The following is a 13,718-nucleotide window of genomic DNA, read 5'->3' on the forward strand; positions in this document are numbered from 1 at the left end:
CTCAGCACCCCCACTATACAAATTGTTCCAGCACTCCTGCGCACAGGGCCCCAGCACCACTCAAATTTGGCCCAACTGCCCCTCTGTCTTGCCTGCCTACCTGGGGAGACCCATCCCCCTGACCCTTGAGTACCAGGGGCTCTTTCCCTTTGCCCCAAGACTCCTGGGACTGACCAAAAATTTTACAAACCTGCACCTACGGGCACACCCCTGGGGTCCAGAGGCAGCCCTCAGTGGTTCTCACAGGAGGGCAGCAGGTTTGCTAACATCAGGGCGAGTCTCTTTCACACAAGATCAACCCCTGGTTTCTAGGCTCTAGATTCCCACCAGGGACAGAAGGCCTACATGGATCTGGGTATCAGTGTCCAATCTGGGGACGCTGGCGCATACAGCGAGATGGGGTCTCTCAGCACCTGCTCACCCAATCCTGCTCAGCACAGATGAATCCTCGCTATTTCCATGCCTACAGTAAATGCTAAGCCAGCATGTCAATGCAACATGCAGACTGAAATTTGAAATGCAGAACAACTGCCTGAGCCAGCTCCTGCTACAGCCCCTGGCTGGCTGGGGGCTTCGCTAGATAGGTTTTGGTGACAAGATCAGAGATTGCAGGGCAATGTTATTTCACAAATATTTACTTTACAAGATAAGAGTTAAATGGAGACTGGCAGCTTAGTCTGGGCCCATTAGGGGTGAGCAAATGAAGGGGAATTCCAGAGCCTAAGAGGAAAGGAAATTTACTTGCATGAAGTGAAAAAATTAATGAAAATGGGGGGTTGATCCTAAATACTCCCCTGTGATGCTGGAAACACCAAACACAAGCGCTGGGAGACAGCGTGCTTTGGCCCGGGTTCAACCATGTAGGGCGAGTGACAGGCAATGAGTAACCACCCGGAGCAGCGGTGGGAATGAGTGTGGTGCTTATGGCTCCTTCAGCTTTAACACGCTGCGGGGTTATTAGGAGCACAGGGAAGGGAATACAGGATATTTAACTTGACAGGCCGAACGCAACCGATTTGTGAGTGGATCAAAATGCCCCAAGAGCTTCAATAAGGAGGTTTTCTGCACACGACTGGGCCACTGGGATCCCGCTGCATGCAGCTGAGCTAGAACCCTGCGCTGGCTTCCCAGAGCCCCCATCTGTTCCCTCCCCCCTAGAGGAGGAGTCTTACCTGAAAGTTGCCAACCATGGTGAGACCGGCGGCGCAGATCCAGCCTGCTGCCAGCCCCAGGGTGTTGAGGAGGGACGGCCCGCAGCACTCGATGACGTGGGCGTATCTCAGCAGGCCCACGAGCATCACTGGGAGATGGAGACAAGGCATCCCGTCAGACACACGCCCACCAGCTGCAATGTCTCACCTCCCAGAGCCATCTTTGCCCTGCCTCAGCCTGCCCAAGGGGCAGGAGAACAAGGAGCTCTTCGCCCACCCCTCTGTCTTGGAGAGGCCAAGCAGACCCCTGGCCAGCAACAGCTACCACCTGGAGATGATGACACAGAAGCCCCTTCTGTCACAGGTCCCAAGGGCCAAATTCGGTTCATTTCAGCCACAGCTCCCGGCCTTGGGGCGATGCCAGGAGCCTTGCGAGCCCTACCAGCACATACTACAGGGCAATCTGCTCCTGCTCCTAGTGCAGGAAGCTGGGAGTGCAGTGGGGAGGGTGAGGAGAGCAGAAGCCGAGGCCCCTTCTCAACTTGCAAAGATTTTGGATTAAATGTTCTCTGTGGGTGAAGTGCAGACCCAAAGGCTTTGTGCTGAAGAGCTTACAATGCTTCGGGCCAGACACGTAAAACTTCCCACACAGCAGCGGGGAACTGAACCCCGCCATGCACGGCTCTCCTAGGGCCAGGCTGCGAGAGGCACCAGTTGCACAGCAAGCTGCTGGGGCTCTAACAGGCTGCAAAGGGCGGGGGTCTGTGACACTGACGCCAGGTTGCAGTAGTTACTTGACCTGGACTTCGACACAGAGAACTAATCCACGGCACTCAGCAGCAAGGGATCGAGGGCCAGAGATCCACCCCCCGGACTTCCCAGGAGCAACGGGGTCCCTGCACATCCCTGGAGGGTACGTTTTTAGGGCCTGGACAGGCTGGGGAGTAGCCACGCTGCCCGCCCTCCCACGCAAGCCCCCTGCAGCGGGAAGCTCTCGCGACCAGGGAACCTGGGTCTGGTTCGCTTTATATGCAAACAGACACCTCCCAACCCGCACTCTGTGCCCCCTCCCTACATGGACAGCTGTGCCCTGCACGCTGCCCCTGGCCGTCCCGTCTCCATGCAGATTGGATCAGTCCCTGCCCTGGCGCTCACCCCTGCCCTCCCATCGGGCTGAGTCCCATGTCTGAGCCCAGTGAGGTTCCCCACGCTGGAGTTCTGACCCCACTGGGCCACGCCCTCCTCAGCCCCTCGGCTTGGGCTCTGCAGCAGGTGCATCTGGGTCAGCTCAGCCTTAGGCACCCCAGCAAAGCAAGCAGCTGGCAGGGGCCTGTGGCCCCACCCAGCTCTGCACCCTTCCCCATCAGCCGTGACAGGTCAGGGAGAGCTGGTGGCCCTGCGTATGGGAAGGGCAGCGCTGCCCCGGCCGGCTGAGCTCCTGCAGCTCTGCGTCCCCATCCCTGAGCAGCACAGACTTACCCATGAACGATCCCAGGCTGCAGATCAGGCTGAAGAAGCAGCTCTCTGGAGGGAAGGTGCCACACTTGCTGGGGAAAGGAGACAGGGCCTGTTAGAGACGCCACACGGCACCAGGCCTTGGGTGGGCCACTAGCCCAGGGGAACCAGGCCTGCCCAGGGGAACCAGGCCTGCTGGCAGTGCCACCAATAGCTGGGGCAGCTGCCCTCCCAGCCCTGGCCTTGCTGCCCCACTTGCTCCCTCCATTCCCCCTGGCTGATTCATGGCCATTTGCCGTCCCCTCCCCCTGCAGGCAGTGTGGTGCTCCTGGCTGCCTAGATGTGGTGCTGCGGGTGCACAGGGCAGGGTCTCATCAGGAAGCGCTGGAGTGGGATGGGCTGCTCACAGCTGGCACACCCCACACTGCACGGGTACCATGCTGCAGCCAGGTCCCTGACGGGCTGGACTCGCAGAGGGGTGCTTAGTGGAGGCAGGAGGTTCTTCACTCCTTTGGTGCCCCCCTGCATCCATGGGAAGCTCTCACCTCCAGGCCACAGGACCAGGGCTGGGGCCCATTCCCAGTGTGGGTGCCACAGAGGGACGGTGGGATGGGGGGAGGTACTACCCCTCAGCTGAGATTCTTGGAGCTGCTGTCCTGGCCAGCACCCCTGAGCTGCCAAGCGGGAGGGTGGGCGCTATGGCTTAGTGACATGGTTGCTGGGGCATTGCCTGCTCCACCCATGCCCTCAGAGAGTGTCCTGCCATAACCTGCCCCCTCAGAGCGCCCCCCACAGGGCGAGGGATGCTGCATAGAACACCAGCTGCTGCCCTTGCATCTTCATGCGCCGCAGAGCCATGGCCAGGTGTTCAGGGGCGGAGACGGGCTGCCCAGGACGGCAGGGGCATCAGCCACATGCACTGTGCCTGGCAAAGGGGAGGGCTCAGGAGTGCCTCACTTCAGGTGGGTGTAGGCAAACCAGCACTTCAGGCACAGCCCCTGAGGCTAGCCACCACACGCACACGCCAGGGACCCCTCCCTTCCTGTGCCAATCATCCCTGCCTCCTGCCCGTGCCCAGCTCCCTGCCCTCCCCCGATCAGGACTAGCTGGGAGGCTTGGAGGGGGCTGGTGTGAGGACTCCCTGGGCAACAAGCTGGCCCAGCAGAAGCCCTGGGGCAGGCAGTATGGGGAGGCTGGAGCTCCAGGCAGTCTCTCCGCAGCTGGGAGCGAGCTAGAGCCTCCAGCGAGCATCTGACCTTTCCCCCACTTCGCAAACAGGAAGCCAAGGGGAAATTCCAACCCCAGCGCCCACTCCTACTTCATGCAAGCCGTCCCCTTCCTCTTCTGCCACAGGCGCTGTGGAGCCCGGCCTCCCATCCCAGGGTGCACACACACACACACACACACACACACACACACACTGCTCACACACCCAGTGTGCCACAAACACACAGACACTGCTTACACCCTGTGTGCCACAAACACACAGCTCACCCCCTGCATGTCACAGACACATGCGCTGCTCACACCCCATGTACCACAAACACACACACACACACACACGCCACAAACACACACGCACTGCTCACACACTCAGGATGCCACAAACACAAATGCACTGTTCACACACCCAGCATACCCCCCCCACACACACCACACCCCATGCCACAAACATATGCTCAGGGGGTCCTTTCTGCAAGCACTTGCAGCCACTACAGAAATGCCCCAAGACACTTTCCCAGAAACCCCTGCTCCATGCACCCAGCACCCCATCCATTCCCAGGTGTGTACGCCACCCCCCAGCCACAAACCTCTGCACAGAGCCCATCAACCACACACACACTACAAACACACGCCGCCCTTCCACACAGAGACCAGCTCCAAGCAGACCAGTCACCCCTCCCACACACACACACGGAAAACCCCCTAAGAGTGGAGTTTGTGGAGAGAGAGCAGAGCCCCAGATCACTGGGGCGCGGGGTTGGAGCACCAGGCTTCCCAACGCTGCAAGCTCCACAGTGCTACAGCCACGGAGATGCCTCCAGACCTCAGCCTAACCCCACCCCACAACCTGCCCTGGAGCCGTTTCCCCTCTGGCTCCTCAAAAAGGATCCTGTTAATGACTGGCAGGAATCTAGTCTGGACTCGCAGGTCCTGCCAGCTGCAGGGTTTGCCCACCAGCTGCTACGGAGCCCTGACCATCACCCCCACTCAGCACTGGAATCGCCCAGCTGCTGCTAACCGAGACACAGCCACAGGGCGACCTCTCTGGCCGCAGAGCCCCAGGGGCACCAGCTCAGCAGCACCCACGAGCACCCACTGGGAAGCAGCTCCGAGCTTGAGTGCCAGTCCTAGCTCCCGAGCCACATAAGCAGCAGGACACCTTCAGTGCAGGCTCTGCCAGCCAGGTCAGTTCAGCCCAGTCCCTTCCCTCCATCTGCAAGACCGGCTCCCTGCCCAGCTACGCTCCGTCCCCAGCACCTGCTCAGGGGTGGGCCTGGGAGCCAGCAGAGCTACACCCCTATGGGTTGTTCTCCGGGCCCCCAGCAGTAGCATGGGATGGCAGCAGCGCCCGGGCAATGCCACCCCTCCTACCCACTGGCTCCGGGTCTCACTCCCTTTCTGTTCGCAGCGTGCTGCCAGGGGCAGACAGGGCTGGGAGCTCATCGCTAACGAGCACTTGGCACTCACGGCCACACGAGGCAGCTGAGATCCGCCACCTCAAGCAAGAGGGAAAGTTGTCAGCAAGACACTGCAAGCCACAGGAGCACAGCTCCCGGCAGTTCCAGGAACAACCTGCCCCCCACCCACAGTTCCAGGAACCGCCCACACATGTGCACTGGACCGGTTCAGCAGGCACTGGATTGCTGTGCCATTTGGGGGCATTTTTGCTCTTACCTGACCAGAGGAATGTGATCCAGAGTGCAGCACGAAATGGGGCCGTCCAGCCCACAGGACTGGTTATAACTCCTGGGGAGAAGGGAACAAGACACCTTAGATAAGGGGTCAATACTTGTCGGGCACCAGACTTGCTGAGCCCACCAGCTTCTGCAGATTTTAAGCCTTTGTTAAAATAAGTTTCCCAGCCCTGCTGGCTGCAGAGAAAACCAGCCCAACGTGACTCCATACAGTGCCATCTGCCTGCGTCTGCAGCCAGGCTGACACAGCTCAGAACTGGGGCATGACCTCAGCTGGCTCAACGGGACGCCCGCACAGAAGCTTACCAGTGACATGTCAGTGCTGCTAACGATTTCGCTGTGCATCGTTTCAGCAAAACTCTTTTAGCTACTCTGGGGTTGGGGGCAGAGTCCCCCCTGCCCCCAGCCTGCCCCTCTCCAGTTTCCCCAGGATCACTACAGACAGCATCAAGCACAACTCAAGGGAGCTCTGCGGTTCAGCTCACGTGGCATCTGGATGCTGCTCCAAACAATCAGAAGCTCTTGGACCCGCTAAGCTGAGCTGTCAGGCTCCCTGGGGAGATGCCACAGGCAGGACGCTGCCTGCTGGCAGGGGTTGACCCCTCTGCTTCCAGCAGGACCCTGGAAGCTTAGAAGCCCCCGAGAGAGATACAAATGAACCTGCGTCCATCCTCTGGACAGGCTCAGTCCATGTCCCGGGAGAAGCTGCAGGGCAGTTTGAGTCTTGGGCTGACGTTCAGATCAGCTCTCCTTTTATCCAATCAGATTTGCCCAGCTGAGTCCACAGTCCTGTGCCAAGAAGCGGCTCATGGGGCAATACCCATTTGGACGGCTCCAGTCAAACAACCCCAGGGCCAGGATGGGTTTCCTGCAGCAGTTTAGCCCCCATCTCCCAAGAGCAGGTGGAGACGGGCTGCCCATTAACTGTGCCCATGCAGTCCGGGAAAGGGGGCGTAACTCCTTCCTCCCCATCAAACAAAACCAGAGAGACGGCAACGCTCCTGTCTGCTCACTAAAGCCACGCGTCAGTGAGGAGCAGCATGGGCAAACGTGCGGGGATCCCCGTTTCACAGCACGCTTCCCAAGGAGCCCTGAAGAGCCAGGAAGGTGGGCTGAAGATAAAGCCAGAGGCCTGATGGGACCTCTCCCCAGAGCTCCTAGCTGTGTGCATGCATACAGCCCCTTCCACAGCTGGCTGCTCGCTACATGGGAATGGCCCATGGTTCACGCCTGGGCAAATGAGTCCATCTTGTGGCCCATCCCCACATGCCTTGGAGAGAGGTGACTCTCACTAAGGCCCTGGTCTACACTACGAGTTTAGGTCGAATTTAGCAGCGTTAAATCGAATTAAGCCTGGACACGTCCACAGGACGAAGCCCTTTTTTTCGACTTAAAGGGCCCCATTAAACCGGTTTCTTTACTCCACCTCCGACGAGGGAATTAGCGATAAAATCGGCCTTAGGGGGTCGGAATTGGGGTAGTGTGGACGGAATTCAACGTTATTGGCCTCCGGGAGCTATCCCACAGTGCTTCATTGTGACCGCTCTGGACAGCACTCTCAACTCAGATGCACTGACCAGGTAGACAGGAAAAGCCCCGCGAACTTTTGAATTTCATTTCCTGTTTGCCCAGCGTGGAGAGCACAGGTGACCATGCAGAGCTCATCAGCACAGGTAACCATGATGGAGTCCCAGGATCGCAAAAGAGCTCCATCATGGACCGAACGGGAGGTACGGGATCTGCTCGCCATATGGGGAGATGAATCAGTGCTAGCTGAACTCCGTAGCAATAAACGAAATGGCAAAATATTAGAAAAAGTCTCAAAGGCCATGAAGGACAGAGGCCATAACAGGGATGCACAGCAGTGCCGCATGAAAATTAAGGAGCTAAGGCAAGCCTACCACAAAGCCAGAGAGGCAAACGGAAGGTCCGGGGCAGAGCCGCAAACATGTTGCTTCTACGCGGAGCTGCATGCCATGATAGGGGGTGCAGCCACCACTACCCCAACCGTGTGCTTTGACTCCATCAATGGAGAATCACGCAACAGGGAAGTGGGTTCGGGGTACGAGGAAGATGATGATGAAGACAATGAAGATAGCTCACAGCAAGGAAGCGGAGAAACCGGTTTCCCCAACAGCCAGGATATGTTTATCACCCTGGACCTGGAACCAGTAATCCCCGAACTCACCCAAGGCGTGCTCCCAGATCCTGAGGGCACACAAGGGACCTCTGGTGAGTGTACCTTTGTAAATATTACACATGGTTTAAAAGCAAGCATGTTTAATGATTAATGATTAATTTGCCCTGGCAATCGCGGCCAGTACAGCTACTGGAAAAGTTTGTTAACGTGTATGGGGATGGAGCGGAAATCCTCCAGGGACATCTCCAGAAAGCTCTCCTTCATGTACTCCCAAAGCCTTTGCAAAAGGTTTCTGGGGAGGGCTGCCTTACCCCGTCCGCCATGGTAGCACACTTTACCACGCCAGGCCAGTAGCACGTAGTCTGGAATCATTGCATATCAAAGCATGGCAGCGTATGGTCCCGGTGTTTGCTGGCATGCAGACAACATCCATTCCTTATCTCTCTTTGTTATCCTCGGGAGAGTGATATCATTCACGGTCACCTGGTTGAAATGGGGTGATTTTATTAAGGGGACATTCAGAGGTGTCCGTTCCTGCTCGGCTGAACAGAAATGTTCCCCGCTGTTAGCCACGCGGTGGGGGGGAGGGGTGAAGTGATCATCCCAGAGAATTAGGTGTGGGGGGGTAGTTGGGTTTGTGCTGCATGTTAACCCGGAAACCCCAGCCCCTCCTTTACATTGCAAACCCATTTTAAATGGCCAACCCAACAGGTGCTTGGTATGGGAAATGAGGGCGCTGCTGTTTGAAACCATTCCCACATGTTATGAAGGTTAAAAAAGCCAAAAGACTGTGGCTTACCATGGCTGCCAGCAAGCCGAACTCTGTTGCCTGGCACTGCGTGAGTGATCTCTCACACCAAACCGGCAGGCCCTCAATACAAGAGGAAAAATGCGACCTTGTAACGAAAGCACATGTGCTGTGTAATGTGAACAGCAAAATTTAACGTGAAAGAGTGTACCCATTGCTCTCTAAAATGTGTCTTTTTTAACCACCTCTCCCTTCTCCTCCACCAGCTGCAAATGTTTCTCCTTCGCAGAGGCTAGTGAAGATTAGAAGGAGAAAACGGCGGACTTGGGATGATATGTTCTCGGAGCTCCAGATGTCCTCCCACGTTGACAGAGCACAGCAGAATGCGTGGAGGCAGTCAATGTCAGAGTGCAAAAAAGCACAATATGAACGATAGGAGAGGTGGCAGGCTGAATCGCGGGCTGAAGAGAGCAAGTGGCAGGCTGAAGAGGATAGGTGGCGTCAGCTTGCTGACAGAAGGCAAGAGTCGATGCTCCGGCTGCTGGAGCATCAAACTGATACGCTCCAGCGTATGGTTGAGCTGCAGGAAAGGCAGCAGGAGCAGAGACTGCCGCTACAGCCCCGGTGTAACCAACAGCCCTCCTCCCCAAGTTCCATAGCCTTCTCACCCAGACGCCCAAGAACGCGGTGGGGGGGCCTCCGGCCACCCAGCCACTCCACCCCAGATGATTGCCCAGGCATCAGAAGGCTGGCCTTCAATAAGTGTTAAAGTTTTAAAGTTTTAAACTGCAGTGTGTCCTTTTCCTTCCCTCCTCCCCCACCCCTCCCGGGCTACCTTGGCAGTTATCCCCGTAGTTGTGTGATGAATTAATAAAGAATGCATGAATGTGAAGTAACAATGACTTTATTGCCTCTGCAAGTGGTGCTCGAAGGGGGGAGAGGAGGGTGGTTAATTTACAGGGAAGTAGAGTGAACCCTGCTGTACTCTTCTAACCGCCCTAGTGTCTGGCTGCGCGTAATCAGCGGCCAGGCGATTTGCCTCAACCTCCCACCCCGCCATAAATGTCTCCCCCTTACTCTCACAGATATTGTGGAGCGCACAGCAAGCAGCAATAACAATTGGAATATTGTCAAGTATCAGAGGGGTAGCCTCTGAATCTGTAAAAAGCAACAGAGGGTCTGAAGAAGTGAGGTTCTTACCCATGAAAGCTTATGCTCCCAATACTTCTGTTAGTCTTAAAGGTGCCACAGGACCCTCTGTTGCTAATTGGAATATTGGTTTCGGTGAGGTCTATCCGAGTCAGTAAACTGCGCCAGCGCGCTTTTAAACGTCCAAATGCACATTCTACCACCATTCAGCACTTGCTCAGCCTGTAGTTGAACAGCTCCTGACTACTGTCCAGGCTGCCTGTGTACAGCTTCATGAGCCATGGCATTAAGGGGTAGGCTGGGTCCCCAAGGATAACTATAGGCATTTCAACATCCCCAATGGTTATTTTCTGGTCCGGGAAGAAAGTCCCTTCCTCCATCTTTTGAAACAGACCAGAGTTCCTGAAGACGCGAGCATCATGTACCTTTCCCGGCCATCCCACGTTGATGTTAGTGAACCGTCCCTTGTGATCCACCAGGGCTTGCAGCAGCATTGAAAAGTACCCCTTGTGGTTTATGTACTCGGTGGCTTGGTGCTCCAGTGACAAGATAGGGATATGGGTTCCGTCTATCGCCCCACCACAGTTTGGGAATCCCATTGCAGCAAAACCATCCACTATGACCTGCACATTTCCCAGAGTCACTACCATTGATATCAGCAGGTCTTTGATTGCGTTGGCTACTTGGATCACAGCAGCCTCCACAGTAGATTTGCCCACTCCAAATTGATTCCCGACTGACCGGTAGCTGTCTGGCATTGCAAGCTTCCACAGGGCTATCGCCACTCACTTCTCAACTGTGAGGGCTGCTCTCATCCTGGTATTCTGGCGCTTCAGGGCAGGGGAAAGCAAGTCACAAAGTTCCATGAAAGTGCCCTTATGCAAGCGAAAGTTTGGCAGCCACTGGGAATCGTCCCACACCTGCAACACGATGCGGTCCCACCAGTCTGTGCTTGTTTCCCGGGCCCAGAATCGGTGTTCCACGCCATGAACCTCCCCCAGTAACACCATGATTTGCACATTGCTGTGGCCTGTACTTTGTGAGAGGTCTATGTCCATGTCAATTTCCTCATCACTCTCGTCGCCGCGCTGCAATCGCTGCAATCACCTCCTCGCCTGGTTTTGCTTTCGCATGTTCTGTCCCTGCATATACTCCAGGACAATGCGCGTGGTGTTCATAGTGCTCATAATTGCCGCGGTGATCTGAGCGGGCTCCATGATCCCAGTGCTATGGCGTCTGGGCTGAAAAAAGGTGCGAAACTATTGTCTGACGGAGGGAGGGAGGGGTGAGTGACGACATGGCTTACAGGGAATTAAAATCAACAAAGGTGGCTGTGCATCCGGGAGAAACACAAACAACTGTCACGCAGAATGGCCCCCCCAAAGATTGAACTCAAAACCCTGGGTTTAGCAGGCCGTTGATTTCATGGAGGGAGGGGGAAGCAAATGAATACAGAACAAATCTGGTCCATCTATCTTTTACATCTTAGGCTGGCAGCAGACGGTGCAGCATGACTGATAGCCATTGGCATCTTCTGGGTGCTTGGCAGAAGATGCTGTATTATGATTGCTAGCCATCATCGTCAAGATGGTTCAATAGGACTGCCAGCAGGACTGAGTCTCCAGGAGACAAAACATGTCTGCCCAGGTGCCTCTGACCGAACTCACTGAGGAATACGACGATGATGGATACCAGTCGTAATACACCATCTACTGCTAAAAGGCAATTAGCTGCTGCTGTGTAGAAATGCAGTACCACGTCTGCCGGCACCCAGATGACATATGGTGACGGTGAGCTGAGCTGAGCGGGCTCCATGCTTGCCGTGGTATGTTGTCTGCACAGGTAACCCAGGTAAAAAGGCGTGAATCGATGGTCTGCCGTTGCTCTGACGGAGGGGGAGGGGCCTGACGACGTACCCAAAACCCCCCGCGACACTGTTTTTGCATCATCAGGCATTGGGATCTCAACCCAGAATTCCAATGGGTGGCGGAGACTGTGGGAACTGTGGGATAGCTATCCACAGTGCAACGCTCCGGAAGTCGACGCTAGCCTCGGTACTGTGGACGCGGCCCGCCAACTTATTGCACTTAGAGCATTTTATGTGGGGACACACAATCGACTGTATAAAACCGGCTTCTATAAATTCGACCTAATTTCATAGTGTAGACATACCCTAAGAGGATTTACATCTACAGCCTCTCTGTGCAGGCAGGGAGGAGTCACACATGGCTTTTTGCAACCAGTGGGTCTATTGCCCCTTGATGGAAACCAGAGCAAGAGGCCAGGGCAGGACCAGGGCCAAGGGCAAGTCCTGAGTCAAGCTCTCATCGCAGAGAAAAGAAAGGCCAGAATAACAGCCAGAAAAATCACTCAGAGAGCCAGACGCGATCAGAGGGAGCTGTGGGGAAGTGCCAGGATGGAACACAAGCCAAGGGGCCAAGCCAAACCCGGGGCAGGATTTATAGCTTTGGCCAATCAGCCAATCAGCAGTCGCTGTCGGCAAGGGACCAGAACGGCCAGGTCAATGTGCAGAGCTGGGAAACCTCCTGAACATAAGACCGGAAGGAACCTCGTGGGCAGCAAGTCCAGTCCCAGCCCCCACACCGCCATCGTGAGGAGAGGACGAGTGGCCTCCCTGAAATCAGACAGACGACGAGCACAGCTGCCACTTCTCAGCCGGCCCCAGCCCCAGGAATGCCTGTGAACAGCGATGGCCACAGCCCCAATTCCTGGGCATTGTTACAGACCCTCCAGGGGAACTTGGAACCACCTGACCTCCTCAAATGGGCCCCCAAATGCTGCGCTCTCACCCTCGACATGGTCCCAGGTGGGGAGAGGGACGGCTGTCGAGTGGGGGAGTCTATACAGCTCTCGAATGCTGGAGCAGACGGGCACGCACACACCCCTCCATGGGCAAGCTGCTTTCCCGTGGGTCCTGTCTTCACGTGGCAGGGCACACACGTGCCCCGGGAAGCTCTGCAGAAGCAGTGGGGCGAGGAAGGAAGGAAGGGGAGGAAGGAAGGAAGGGGGCCCACACCTCTTCCCATTTGACCTTCTGAGGCCCCTCCCAGCTGCTCCAGACAGACAGGTCTCTGTGTGTGCAGTGGAGCTGTAGCTGCGCGGGTCCCAGGTCTCCATGTGGCAGCCAGTGGAGAAAGCCAGCTCTGCCAGTGCTGCCTCTAGGAGAGCGGTGCATGGCAGGGTTCAGATACCTGCTGCTGTGTGTGAAGCTCGTCAGACTCGCAGGGTTGGCTCCAGCTGCTCTCTCATGTGGCTGCTGAGTTTCCATTGGCAAAGGTGATGGTTTCTCCAGGTCCTCCTAAATGGCTAGTGCTGACACCCAGGGATCTCCTGACCCCAGTGCCTCCTCCCCACCCCCTCTGAGCGTGGGGCAGATGCACAGGAGAGGCTGTGTGCGCAGGGCAGCCACTGGGACCCATGAGCTGGCCAAGGTAAAAACTGACCGCATGTCATCACACAGAATGAGCTGGTGCTGAGACAGCCTCCCACGCTGCCAAATTCTGCCATGGCAAAGCATCAGAAACCCCATCCCACAACAATGGCGCAGACACCTGGCGACCCCGTCCCCTCCGCTACAGCGCAGCTGCCCGGCGACCCCGACCCCTCCGCTATAGCACAGCTACCACACTACCCCATCCCCTCCGCTACAGCACAGCTACCACACTACCCCATCCCCTCCGCTACAGCACAGCTGCCCAGCGACCCCGACCCCTCCGCTACAGCGCAGCCGCCCGGCAACCCTAACCCCTCCGCTACAGCGCAGCCGCCCGGTGACCCCGACCCCTCCACTACAGCGCAGCCACCACACAACCCTGTTCCTCTCCGCCACAGCACAACTGCCTGGCAACCCCGTTCCCCTCTGCAACAACGCAGCTACCATATGACACTGTTCCCCTCTGCCACAGCACAGCCACCCGGCAACCCCGTTCCCCTCCGCAACAGAGCAGCCACCACACAACTCCATCCCTCCCGCTACAGCACAACCACCACACGACCCCGTCCCCTCCACCATAACACAGCCACCACACGAGCCCATCCCCTCCGCAACAGTGCAGCCACCACACGACCCCATTCCCCTCCACCACAGCACAGCCACCACACGACCCTGTCCCCTGCACTACAGCACAGCCACCACA

At 56.8% G+C, this 13,718-nt stretch overlaps 1 protein-coding gene across 1 annotated transcript in view; it reads right to left on the bottom strand.

The window, feature by feature from the left end:
* The window catches only part of LOC112119869 (transmembrane protein 150A-like), a 35,758-nt gene that overhangs the window by 9,381 nt on the left and 12,659 nt on the right, over nt 1-13,718 (bottom strand). The window contains exons 3-5 of the mRNA XM_024218746.2: nt 5,505-5,576; nt 2,631-2,698; nt 1,173-1,300 (exon numbers count right to left, since the gene is read on the bottom strand). Coding sequence (XP_024074514.1) covers nt 1,173-1,300; nt 2,631-2,698; nt 5,505-5,576 — 268 coding nt within the window. The remainder of the gene's footprint in view (nt 1-1,172; nt 1,301-2,630; nt 2,699-5,504; nt 5,577-13,718) is intronic.

The sequence above is a fragment of the Terrapene carolina genome, unplaced genomic scaffold (genome assembly GCF_002925995.2).
Source record: "Terrapene carolina triunguis isolate 2854851 unplaced genomic scaffold, T_m_triunguis-2.0 Scaffold310, whole genome shotgun sequence".
In the NCBI taxonomy this organism is placed as follows: Eukaryota; Metazoa; Chordata; order Testudines; family Emydidae; genus Terrapene; species Terrapene triunguis.